General features: G+C 33.6%; 1 protein-coding gene across 2 annotated transcripts; it reads right to left on the bottom strand.

Moving 5' to 3' along the window:
* Positions 1–1607: 1607 nt before the first annotated feature.
* LOC145601682 (cyclic dof factor 3-like) lies at positions 1608–4980 on the bottom strand. 2 transcript variants are annotated; one of them, XM_081657741.1, is made up of 2 exons: positions 4661–4980; positions 1608–3216 (listed from the first exon to the last, which is right to left on the bottom strand). In XM_081657741.1, the coding sequence occupies exons 1-2, from the start codon at positions 4778–4780 to the stop codon at positions 1984–1986; spliced, it is 1353 nt and encodes a 450-aa protein (XP_081513867.1). In that variant the 5' UTR covers positions 4781–4980; the 3' UTR covers positions 1608–1983. The 2 variants fall into 2 exon arrangements, with proteins under 2 accessions (XP_081513867.1, XP_081513874.1); XM_081657748.1 differs by having other exon boundaries at positions 1608–3308.
* Between the last annotated feature and the right edge of the window lie 9028 nt (positions 4981–14008).

Here is a 14008-nt window from a genome sequence, read left to right on the forward strand (position 1 = left end):
TTAAATTAAATTCATATAAAGTAAGATAATTATAAAGGTAAAAAGAAAACAATTTTTTTTTTTTAAAAAAAAAAAGGTCTCAAAGTAGATATTTTCTTTGAAAGTTTCTTGAACTTTCTTGCATAATCTTAAGCATTGGGCAAACTTCCAAGCAAAAATGCACAAAAAGAAAGGGGAAAAAAAACTGTACATTAATTAAATAATATAATAAAAAAAATTAAAAAAAGAAAAGTGAGTGGACATTTGATATATCCATGATAGTGAAAGAGCACATTTTCTATATAAAAAGGTAAATAAAAAGGCAAGAGAAAAAGAAGAAAGGGAAAGAAAGCAAAAGAAAAGCCAAAGCACTTGTGAATAAGTTATATGCTTGGGACCCATTTACACTAATATTTTTAATACAAGTTGTGGCTTACATTTGCTTATACTTTGAAAAAATATCTGACTGTTTTTTAGTTGATGAGAAATCTGGGTCACATACCCCCCTTAGTTTACCACTATGATTTGGCATATCATATTTTTGCCTCACAGTTTTTCTACTCCTTGATTAGGAATATTCATCATTTTCTTGGTTGAATGAATAATAATCTTAATCTTTTGGCTTCAATGAAGACACAAGGGATGGGAATATGACATATCATATTATTTTATTATTTTAGTCGAGTTAAAGGATGATACTCCGATCTCAACTATTGGAGTATCTCCGGATTGTATACGCTATCTATCAATTCATGGACTAGATTTGCTCACAAGGTTTTTCTTAGTTAGCATTCCTATTTTGTAGTTTAATTAATTCGAGTGTAAACATGATTACAATACACGTATTAATGTTAGAAGGTTTTTTTTAATGATTGTCTTTTCTTTTGAGTTTCTTTTTGTTTCTTTCATTTTCTTCACTATTTTCCTAGAAAATGGGAGTATACCATTGTTATCTAAATTTTAAGCTTATCCAAATGTAAATAAGTAGTAGAACAAATTTAAATTAAAAGAAAACTTGAAAAGGCTAACATATTATCAGTTACCTAATTAACTATCAAATCGATGAAATACTCCGTGATCATAATAATCATTAGATACCGAACAGTTAGCCTTTTAGCTAATTTTTAAGCAAAATTACCCAAACTCAAACTTTTCTCCAGGAGATGGATATAAGACTGCAAGCATGGACCATCAATTATCTTGTTGTCAGATAGCTAACAAAACACAGCAAAAAGGTCTTAAACAGTTATCATCCTATTTGATTTGGCAGCTATCAACAGACTGTTCAACATCTTTCCACAACTGTCACTCATACCCCTCTAGTACTTCCTGCTAGTCATTATTGGCTGCTTAAAATCTCTTTAGATATTCACTAGAAAAAAAAAAAAAAATATATTCTTTTCTGGTAACATTATCTTTCTCTGGATAACAATTAATTATATCTAGGCAAAAAAGCTCTGAAATTCATCAAAATTTCAACCTAACACTTGTACTGTTGTACATTGCATAGATATTTTCTGATTTTCTGTTTTCCTAAAAAAAGGATTCAACAATTTTGGCACTAACTTAAATTGCTTAAACATGCAGAGTCTGAAGAAATGGTACTTCAGAAACATCTAAAAAGGGAGTGAAACAAAGGCAATTTTCATTATTGGATAGAATATATTACAACAAGAAGCTAAGTATAGCTAAATGTATCTGTCACACCCACTCTATTTATACCTCAAAACACTTCAAAAAGAGGTTTATGTACAAGATCACAAACAAGAAAAATTTGAGAAAAAGAAGAAAAAAAAAACTCTGCATAATTCTACAAGATGATGACATGCTTCTGGTTGCTGCTTCTGCTCCAACCCTACCCTAAACAGAAACTTGTTGCCTGCTTCCACTTCCCTGGTTAACGACCACTAATAATCTATAATAGGCTCATCAACTAATATTCTGAGCCATACATGTAGGTGAAGTTTCCGAAAACTCATCCTTTGTTAAGTTTTGGTTTCACCTTCAAGCACTCTCTTGGAAGTTCATTGACCGACATAAAGCTGCAGGGTTAGCCTGTAATGCAGGTGGAGCGTCTATATTGTGTAAATCATCGTCTTTCTTCTTTGACTGTAAGGTATTGAAGAAACCTCCTCCTTTACTTACAGAGTCACCCTTCTTAATCCCAAGAGTACTCCATATAGAACTCTTGGCAGCCTCATCCGGATCATCAATTCTCAATGTCTTTGGTACTAAAACAGTGGGCGTTCCTATGCTCTTTTCATTCTCACTTTGGTTAAGCATTTCTCCATCCCTTGAATGCTTCCCTAGAGTTGGGGAATTAGGGTTGGATCCCGGGCTTTTTTGGCCAGGGGGACATGGAGACACCCAAGGAAAGTTCCAAGGCATTGCACCATTCCAATAAGGAGGAGGGGGGTAAAATGACATAGGGAAAGCTGAAGGGCAAAATGGTGGTACAGGAACTGCCGGATTCCACATGTAAGGCCATTGATAGCAGGGCATTTGATTGGTGAAACCGTTTAAGTTTGGCTTGATTTGCCCTTGTTGGCCTGCCGTTGCCTTCTCATCCATTGAACTCGTTGTGGTGACTGTTGATCCACTAGATCGATCATCCCCGTTTTCCTTGCTCCTACAAACAACCTGGTCCATGTTATGGAACCCATTCCTAGGAGTGGCAGTGGTGCCATTCAAGACTTTCTTATCTGCAATGTTAAGCATTGATTCACACAGGGGATTGTCTGGTCCAAAGGTCAAGACCGTTCCATTGGTTTTCAAGCCTGGGTGATGAACTCCATTTGGAACATCAAGACGAGCTGCTTGAAGAGCCTCAGAAACCGTGATGTGGCAATATCGGGATGCAGAGCTCTTGTTCTTTCGTCTTCCTGCTCCTACAGGAACATTCCTCATAGTACCACCAGCAGTCCAGTACCTCTGACAGCTCTTACAAAAGTGTCGAGGTTGGTTGACATTATAGTTATTGTAGTAGCAGAACTTCGTGTCCATGCTATTGCACCTAGGACATGGGAGTATCTTATCCGGCTTCTTCAATGTTTTCTGCTGCGAACTCTTCTGATCATCTGACTCCTTCTCATCCATCTCTTCAGATTCCTTCTCAGAATCTGGTGCTTTCTCATTGTCATTAGTATCTGACATTATTGGTGGATTTGTGGAGTCTTCCTCAGGTGGTGGTGCAGGATCGTCAGACTGTTCGATCTCCATTGCATCTTCTGTGGATTCCTGAAATTCAGAAAGCTCTTCCTGTCAATCATTGTTATAGTACTCGTACAAAATACCAACTACTGTATTTAGAGTAAACACACTCCCCACCCCTACAAAAATAATGAAAAAACATTTATTAAGAGATTTGATTACAAATCAGTGAATCACATGTTGAGGATCAATTGCCATCTTAGACTACCTTATTGGGTGACATTAAAAGTTACCCCTCGATAAACAAAAAAGTAAAAAAGTCAACCCTGACTTACAACAAGTTCTCATGAGACCGTCTCGTACAATACTTCACTAACTCCGTAATTCCATATATGAAAAAGATGTTGTTAATAGCAAAAATGAAGATGTTCATACAAGCTACTCCCTTAATTATTGATGATCCAAATCATACAAGTATTGTTCTTTTTGCTACTATTCAAAGTGGACTTGTGAATTTCTATGACTAGTAAAAAAAAAAAAAAAAAAAAATTAAAAGGAAAAAAAAAATGGGGAAGAACAATTAATGATTATACACTCCATAATTGAGATGATATAAATTAATGGGAAACCTAAGTAGGTGAGAAGATATGTAATTTTTTTTTTTTTGACGAAGAGAAGATATGTAATTTGAAAAGAGAAAAAAGAGAAATAATTAATGAAAATTTGAAATGTCAAAAGATTCAACCAAACAATAGATTTTTAAAAGCTAACTTTATCACATTAATGAACCTTCTGGAAATTCAAGCATAAATTCCATCTTCGTTACAGATCAAAGATCCTCCACTTACCCAAAAAAAACATAATAATTCATCAAAATAAAATAAATTAAATTGAATAAAATTCCAATTTATTTTTCCCTGTTCATAGTTTCTTCAAAGGAAAAAAAATAATAATTGAGTGTTCAAATAATACTAAGGTATTTATTAAATTTGGTCAAAAAAAAAAAAGTATTTATTAAATTATTGCACTTTCCATTTTTTTTATTACTAATAGATAGACCAATATTATTTCTCAATAATAATTGAGGAACTAATAATTATAAAAAAAAAAACTCTTGTAAATTAAATTAAATTTTCTTTAATAATTCTTATATTACTCAATATTTAGTGAAATAAACCTCAAAAATCAAAATTAAAATTCATTGATTGACTAATTGATGAGTAAAGCTAGTACCAACTACTAAAGAAGCAAGTAAAATCTACCCACTAAACAAATCCCAAATCCAAAAAATGGGTAAAAATCAAAACAAAAAAACAACCCCAGATCCATTATTAAAAATTTTATAACAAAAATTAACCCCTTCATTATTTTTTATCCATAATCAAAAACCCGACCACAAAAATCTTGGTTCGTTCATGTAGCCGACCCCATCTTTTCGGAACAAATTAACTAATAATCATAATCAATCAAACATACAATTAAAAAAACAAATTGAAACCAAAAAAATATAAATTAAAAAATATATATATACCTTATCATCAACATCATGAAGGTCAGAATTAGAACTCTCATTAGAATCATAACGAGGTGATTCATCATCTCCAATAACAGGTATAGTTTTCCCAAACAATTTAATCGCTGGATCCATCATTTTTATTTAATTTTTTTTTATATAATTTTCCACCTAACCAAACACGGCCTTATTCTCTCTCCTACAAAATCGCGGTTTAGAAGGAAGGAAGGAGGTCGTTTAGTGAGTAAATGATTGTCGTTTCAGAGAAGAGGGTATTTTTATTCTTAGAGAGAGAAAGAGAAGAAATAGAAAAGAAATATGGTGGTGCAAACTTGGCATTCTCAGGTTTTGGGTTTTTGATCCGTTTAAAATCAAATTGGATGCCATGTCAGCATCTTTAGTATTTCTCAGCCACATATATTTTTCCTAGTCCCCCACTTACTTTTTTATTTATTTATAACATAAAGTATTTTTAATATTTATAATATTAATTATATACTCTGTATTTATTTTTATATAAAAAAAATCTTTTATCGTAGCATTAAATATATGGCCCTTGAAGTAGACGTGGCACCATCTAATTGGCCCCATCAAGATGAAATTGACCTTTTTGGTTTCAATTTGATTCTTTTTCTTTCTCTTATTTTCATAATTATTTTTCACATGGATTATTTATATTTATTTTTATTTTTGTAAGATTTTATGTTTTTGCTTTTTGGATTGGTTGGAAGGTCAGTCTTATATGTGAAGCAAAACCATGGTTAACAACATAGTACGTATACATAAGTTGGGAAATAGTTATAATATAAAGTATTTTTAATAATATATGTTACACTAATAATACTCCAGATAGTATTAGGGGTGGTACCCTGTAAAAATTCCAGGAATCGGAACCTGTTGCAACAGGTTCCTCAAAATGAGAACCAGAACCGGAACCTGTTGAACAGGTTCCTGGAAATTGGGAACCGGAACCGGAATCTGTAGGTTTCGATTCCGATTCAGAGTACCCTGTATTATAATATACTCACTAACTTTTTCGCGGAATTTTTAATAAAAAACTGGTTGTTCACTAATTTATAATGTTTGCAACTTGCAAATAAGACAAACTAATAGTAGTTGTCTAACAAATTTAATATATATATTTTTATAATTGTAATTTTGATATTTATTATTTAAAAATTGAGTAAGAATTAGTGTATAATTTGAAATTAAGTGATACTTTTATCAGGTACAGGGTACCCTACAGGTTCCGGTTCCAAAAAATTGAGAACCGGAACCTATTACAACAGGTTCTCCAGTTTGCTACCCGGAACCGAAACCTCTTGTACAGGTTCTGGTTCCGAAACCTGCGGTTCCTAACAAGTTCCGATTCCGATTCCGGGTACCTTGATTTTTTGCTCACCCCTAGATAGTATGAGTTTATAACAAGAGCACATGACAAAAAGATACCCAAAATTAGTAATATTAAATATTATGTACTACATGCTTTCTTTCTGTGTGTTCTTTGTCTGAATTGTCTCTAAATTGTTTAGATATTTATTTAAATTGATCGATATGAATAAATAAATCATAAGTTATCTCTTTTTCAGGAAATAAGAGCTATTTTTTATGTTAGTAATGGATATATATCTCACCTAACATTGTTTAGTCTTGAGTAGCATGTTAGCAAACAGGGTGAAAACTATGGGATTGCATTTTTTTATGGGACTGTATTCATTAGCTTATATGTTCAGCGATCTTCACGGCGGCTACATACATATAAATCTTTTAATCCATTTTCTCTAACCGTACTTTATACTTCGTTTTTATTTTTCTCTAATATTCATTTGTTTTCTTTTTCAAAATTATCATAAATGAAAAGTTTATCGGAGTTAACTCGTGAGAATTAAGGAAATATTTACAAGATAACACTGTTAAAACATGCATTAAAAATGATTTAGGGTCTGTTCTCATACGTTGAAATTCAGTTCAGTTCAGCTCCTAATTTCCTTCTCTTATAAAATATTCATTTCAGTTCAGTTCAGTTCAGTTCTAACAATTTCATCAGCAGCAAAATAGGCATCTTAATCTTGGCCTTTTCCGCTTACGACTCGACTACAGATTGAGAAGTAGAAGTCCAACCGGAAATTAAAGAAGAGTCAGCATACGACCCTTATTGATAGGCGCGACCTTTTTCGATCGTTCCACTTCGGAAGTCAAGGAAGGAGCCAAGTTCAGTTCAGTTCAGTCCACTTCGGAAGTCAAGGAAGGAGCCGAGTTCAGTTCAGTTTAGTTTAGTCAATGAAAACAGGCCCTTAAGATAATTAAGAAGACAAATGAGAGTAACTTTTACAAATGGATGGATGGAATTGGAGTATGATATATGATGGCACTAAACCTTAACATAAAATATACATTTATAATAAAATATACATTTATAATTACTCTTTTATTGATATTTATTTATATCTTTCTTACATTCTCTCAAACTTCATAAGCTCTTTAAAAACATGATTTTGCTCAAAAGGAGCAATATAGAAATGTGCAAGAAGGCAACTAGCTATGAACATATTTTTAGAGAAATATTATTGGTTGAAAATAAAAAAAAAAAAAACTGGTGGAAGAAATTCGATCTTGTGATGATTTATAATTTTTTTAAAAAATGTATGTCATATTTATGATATACGATTGTCAATTAAAGTTATAAAAAGAATTTATACATGCAAACTCTAGAGAAACAAACTAAATGCATCTATAGTTCAAAAATACCACAAACATGTACTTCCTCATCTCCATTTTTTTGTTCCATCGTAAATAAAAGGGTTAGATTTCAAAAACTTTAACTATAAATTCTCATTAATCAATAGCAGATAATATAATCATGCGGGGGTTATTAGATTCATCTAATAATTTCATTATATATTTTATTAAAACTGTCAAAATTGTTTGGCAATTCAGCTTCGGTTTGAAAACGGGCCGGTTTGAAATCGGTTCAAGTGCCTTATGGATCGGTTTCGGTTCAGTTCACATTATTATTAGTTCGGTTTTAGTTTATTCTTGACCAGTTTTAATTCGGTTCGGGTAGTAAACGATTCGCTGCAGACGGGTTGCGGTTTGTTAACGGCTCGGTGTGGACGGTTTTTATCCCAGTTCATACGGTTTCAGGTTAGAAACGGTTCGATATTTTTTCGGTTCGATTTTTCATTTAGGTTCGTTAAGGGATTCGGTTCTCATACGTACGGTTTAATAATATTCGGATCGGTTCGTTTCAGATTTTCTAAAAGACAGTTCGAGTCGGGTTTCGATTTTAAAAGATCGATTTTTAATCGTTTCGGTTCACATTTGGGTCTGCTGGTTTCTAGCTAGAATTTTTCAAGTTTCTTTTTCAATTGATAAATTGATTAATAATATTCCTTATTATAGTTTTTGTATTGACTTTAATGTGTTTTTAAAAGATCAAATGATGCAATCATCTATTCTAAGAAGTTTGAGAATTACAATAATACATCATAAGAATTTGATCGGGCAAGCTTTGGTCCAACATAATTCCGAGCTCAATATGAAGCACTTTGATGATGTTGTTTAATGAGAAGACAAAGATTATTTTTGTTTAGTCCATAACTACATAAAAAAATTAGGGGGAAACAATAATGTACTCCATAGTAACATATGTGCATAATTAGATTTCATTTAAAATACAATTTAACATAATAATTTTAATTAATCTTCCCTTATAAAGTAAGCGGTTTGTAAATGGTTCGGTTCATAAACAGTTTGGTTTATAAGTGGTTCGGTTTATAGACAGTTTGGTGCAAACGGCTTGTGGTTTGTTAGTGGTTCGGTGTAAATAGTTTTTCTCCCGATTCAAACGGTTTCGAGTTGAATAAAACAATTTAAGGTTAGAAATAGTTTGGTTCTTTTTCTGTTCGGTTTTATTTCAGTTCGGTTTAGAACTGCTTCGATTCTTATACAGTTTAACATTATTTGGATCGGTTCGATTTCGGTTTTACGAAAATATGTTTGGGTAGGTTTTTAATTTTTAATCGATTCGGTTCTCATTCAGGTCGGTTGGTTTTGGGAAATTAAACGGTTACGGCTTGAAATTTGACAGTGCTATATTTTATTAATTTATATTAGAGGTGGGCATGGGCCGTGCCGCCCACAAGATTGGCCCAGCACGAGCCCGACAACGGCACAGCACGACACGGTGACCGAGGAGTAGGTCGTTCCGTGAACACGATTTAAAGAATCTGGCACGAGCACAACACGAACCCGCGGGCGGCACGGTAGTTTGGCTCGCCAGACACGGCCCGACACAACCATAAAATAACATAAATAATAATAAAGAACTATAACTCTACATGAATAATAAAAAAAAAAACAATTAATAAACATAAACATAATTAATAAAATTATTTAAATAATATATCCATTTTAAATGTTGTTCAAAAAAAAATTAAAAATGAAAAATACTATGGGCGGCCCCACTACTAGAAATAGGCTAAATTCCGACGGAAAAATTCCGTCGGAAACACCCTGAAATCCGTCGGAAATAGGGTTTCCGACGGAATTCCGTCGGAAGAGGTTGTCGGAAAAGAAGTTGTAGGAAAAATGAACTTTTCCGACGAAAATTCCGTCGGAAAAATAATTTCAGGTACTGCAACAATCTGTCGGAAAATTCCGACGGATTCAATTCCGTCGAAAATTTCCGACGGAATTTCAGTCGAAAATTTCCGACGGAATTTCGGTCGAAAATTTCCGACGGAATTTCCGTCGGAAATTGCTTTTCTGAAATTTAAAAAAAATACGTCGCGCCACCACCGGCACGGCGTATCACCACCTCCAATCGCATTTCACCCACCACACACCTAACCCAGCGGCCACCACACACCCACCCTAAACCCTAAACACACCTAAACGGCTAAACCCACCTAAGCCCAAACCACCCCCCCACAAACCTAACCCGGCCAGCTCCACCCACCACACACCACCAACCCACCAAACCCAGATCTAAACCCGAACAACGCCCCACCTAAACCTAGATCTAAACCCACCAACCATGGTCTACCTAAACCCGACCCACCCACCACAGTCCACCTAAACCACCCACCACCGCCCACCTAAACCACCCACCGCGGCACCAAAACAGCCCCAACGAAATCCAAAAAACCATTTCCAACCACCACACGCATGCACATAAGCCACACCCACCACCACCATCGAAATCCAAAAACTAATGACAATAAAAAAAAACGGAAACAAAATCGAAAATTTAAAATATAAAACATACCTTAAATTGAAATATGCTTCGAATTTCACCATGGAAACGGTTTAACAAGGTCAAATTCGGCCATTTAAAGTCTAGATCTAGGCTTTAAATGGACGAATTTGGCCTCAAAACCTTTAATTTGCTTTACTCATCACGAGAAGAGAGAGAAAGGGCGATTGTGGTGGTGTTGTTAGTGATTGTGGTGGTGTTGTTGGTGATTGTCGAAAAGGGGGAAAGAAGAGGAAAGAGAGAGATGAAGAAAGAGAAGAGGAGCATAAATAAAGAGAGAGAAGGAGAAGGAGAAGAGGAGAGAGAAGGAGAAGAGGGGCTGATTGAAGGAGAAGAAGAGAGGAGCGACTGAGAGAAGGAGAGAGAAGGAGAAGAGGAGAGAGAATGAGAATGAATAAAAGGAGGCGGAGGAAGCTTTAGGGTTTAAAAAAAATGTTTTTTTTTAAAAAAATATATTCCGACGGAAAAATCCGTCGGAAATTTCCGACGGATTTTAGTGTCCGTCGGAACCATTCCGTCGCTATTTGCCTGTTTTCTAGTAGTGCCCAGTGCCTAGCATAGCACGCAAGACGCGGGCACGGCACGGCACGAGCCACCACCAGGCACGGCCCATGGCGGCCCAACACATCACGTTTCCCACCTCTAATATATATCAAGTTTTATAATTTTTGCGCATATAAAAATAAAGTTATATATCTTTTAAGACACATTTTGAAAACCGTAAAAAGTCAAATAGAGCAATAAAATGAGGACAGCATAGGGAGTATATGACATAAAGAAACTGAGTTTGTTATCGGAGAGTAACGAGCAGCACGGAACTTGAATCAAATCAATCAAATGGCATAGTAGAAGGGGGCTTTCCACTATTCGTGTGGTTGAGATCCCTAACAGCCAGGCACAACGACATAATTATCAGGGGCGCGCTTTTATATTTTCATATATAGCTCAACACTTACACAAATTGTGTCTTCAATACGTAGTTCAATTCTTCACATAATAGTTTGATACTCGTACTCCATATATAATATACTCCCTCAATCCGTTTCAATTCGTTTGCTTCATTTTTATATACTAGGGTGGCCAACGCGCGCGATGCGCGCGATATGGCTAGCCAATGCGGAGAAGTTATCAAGACTTGTCTTTATACTTAAGATTTTAGCTTGTGCATAGTTATGATTAGTAAGCATTTTGCACGTAAAATGTGTTATGCAATTTTTAAATACCTTGAAACTGGTAAGAATTAATACGATGAACCTTTAGAAAGAGTAATAATCGACTATTAAGTTCAAAATCATATATCCTTAACCTTTTCTTATGTATTTTAAAAAGTAAAAAAAAGCATTTACATGCTTTTCTTATAGAGTCTAGATGGTTCTCTAGAATAAAATTTTGATATATATTACAAGCTGAAAAACAAAGAGAAACAAACAGAGGAATAATGAAATTTTGCATCAATTTGTTCTTGGGTACCCTATGAGTAGTTAGGACTCTTAGGTGTTAAATTTAGTTTTGAGTTTGGATTTTTCTCAAGTCCAATGCAACGTACATTTATACTTAGTATTGGTGTAAAGTCTAATATGATCATCTAATATAAAGTTTGGTAGCTTGAACCCAATGTAAAAATCCAAAATAATAAAATACGGAGTAGCTTTTTTTTTTCCTCTCTTTGTATATTGGTCCAGGGGCTTTATTTTTAATTTTTTAATACTCTGTAATTAAACCCAATGTAAGAAGAGCTGAGTTATCCAATGCAGGCAAGCTTGAGCTCAGCTTAATTCAACTCAACAATACAAAGAAATATAGTAAATCATTAAGTTGATACTCATTAGATGCAGAGCATATAGCATTATTAGAATGCATCATATCAGATTCTCACAAGAAAAGTGGTATCTTCTATTCTAACAAGTAACAATAAACCTTTAAGGTAGGTTATGATTGATAAGAGAACTACTCACACCTCCTTTCCTTCAAATATAGAATATACATCCAGAGCCTAAGCACAAAGGCATTCTACTCCCTTTAAAAAACATGTACATTGAAAAATTGCATCTTTTAAAGTTGTGGACTCTCATTTTACGCTCTTAATCCCAAAATTATAATCAAAATTTAGATGTCCTTTGCATCTCATAACAACGAATCTAATAGCAATGTTAAAAGCCACCTTTGTAAAATTCTACAATCCCCAAAATCAAAACCAAAGTACAATCTAAAGATCATAAATAAAAATCCTAAAAAATCGTATAGAATTAAAGTACCTTTTGATCGGATTTGTGGTAGCGCTTAAGGGGATCAAATTGAAATGATCAAATTGAAAGAATAGAAAAAGACATGAGGGGATTCCATGGGGTAGTGCTCGGAAGTTGGTATATTTTCCTCGCTTATAGTGTTTTTGGTTCTCCATTCACTTTAATTATCTACTATATTTTTTTCTTTCAAAATCCAATCAAATTTAGGAAAAATAGATGAATACCCAGACCCTAAAACGTAAAAAGGATAATACCTTAAAATCTAAAATCAATCAAAACCTTATAAAACAATTGAAATTAAAACTGAAAAATACTTTGAAGATAGTCAGTGACTTTGTGGTTGAAACTTGAAACCAATAATTCAACCGATTGAATGGAAAGATGAAAAAGTACGTAATAACAGAGAGAAGATATATAGTATTAAAAAAATCTTGTAATATTAAATGGGGGCAAATGCGTAAATACACATTTTTGGGATTATAATTGTCACAACAGTATTCATAAGAGCAAGATTCTACTTTTTATAAAGTAGGGATAAGGGTGTCCCTAAAAGGATTGATCTATACTATATATGGTCAGGGAGACTACAACTTTACTCACACAATTGATTTAGGTCCTACTACTTTTATATCACATCAATTTTTACTTTTTAAAAAATAAAATAAAATTATCTCTCGTCATTTCAATTAAAACTAAAAAAAAAAAGGAATATATGAGTACGTGGAAAACAATCAACGATAATGCAAGACATAAGAAAAGGACTTATTTTTCAAACAATCTAAGGGTATGTTCTCATTGACTGAACTCAGCTGAACTGAACTGAGATGAGCTGAACTGAACTGAACTGAGCTGAATTGAACTGAACTGAAATGAATATTTTATAAGAGAAGGAAATTAGGAGCTGAACTGAACTGAGCTGAGCTGAACTGAACTGAACTGAATTAAGCTGAACTGAACTGAACTGAATTTCAACGTAAGAAAACAGGCCCTAAGAGTGTGTTTGGTTAGTATATTTTTAAGGATGGAAACGAATATGGTTAAATCATTACCATTATTAAATGTTTGGTTATATGGTTAAACACAAATGAATTTCTTTCTATAGTTCAACCTAACAAATGAAAAGGTAATACTTATATGATTGGTTTCCCTTTTTATTTATTTATCTCCTTTTCACTTTGTTTCCATTGTTCTAACCAAACGCCTCTTAAGTGAATAGGATTAATAATACTTCCTCCGTTATTTTTTTATTGCACTATGAGGAATTTCACGCTTGCCAAAGCATTTTTTTAGCTATTAATATCTTCAATTATACTTTTGTAAAAATTATAAACAAGTGATATTTGAAAAGAAGATTTCGAGACGAATCTAACTAGATCCCACATGACTATATTTTCCGAATGGATAAATCACAAATGATAGTCAAAGAAGATTAAGTGGATACTGTAAAAGTTCTAATGGTGCAATAAAATAAAAACGGAGAAAGTATATGAAGTTCACCCACTCGATTTTCCTTTTAAATTCAATGGTTGTAAATTCGTAATAGACAAAATAGATACAACAATAAATGTCCTTCTCATAAATGACAATGGTTTAATTATTGTTTGAAAAATGCCAATTATATATTTACTTAGTATTTTAATCTGTACTTGAAAAAACAAAGGATAATTGTCACTTTACTAGGATAAATTCAAGTATGTGCCAATAGACAAGGCCTCCTATATACGAAATACGGAGTATATCATTGGATAACTTAGCCAATTAGCCTATCGCCCAATCATAAGATTCATAACAATCCTTTCCAATAGAGCGAAAGTAAAATTTTTTTTGTGGAGGCGGATGCACCATGCTTGGTGCATCCAGTGT

The sequence above is a fragment of the Chenopodium album genome, chromosome 2 (genome assembly GCF_948465745.1).
Source record: "Chenopodium album chromosome 2, dcCheAlbu1.1, whole genome shotgun sequence".
Taxonomy (NCBI): domain Eukaryota; kingdom Viridiplantae; phylum Streptophyta; class Magnoliopsida; order Caryophyllales; family Amaranthaceae; genus Chenopodium; species Chenopodium album.

What these genes read in the sequence shown, in the direction of transcription:
- LOC145601682 (XM_081657741.1), bottom strand. Translation starts at nt 4,780, where the DNA reads ATGATGGATCCAGCGATTAAATTGTTTGGGAAAACTATACCTGTTATT. An exon ending in TTCATGATGTTGATGATAAG is followed by an intron (nt 3,217 to 4,660) that starts GTATATATATAT and finishes TCTGAATTTCAG; the next exon opens with GAATCCACAGAAGATGCAAT.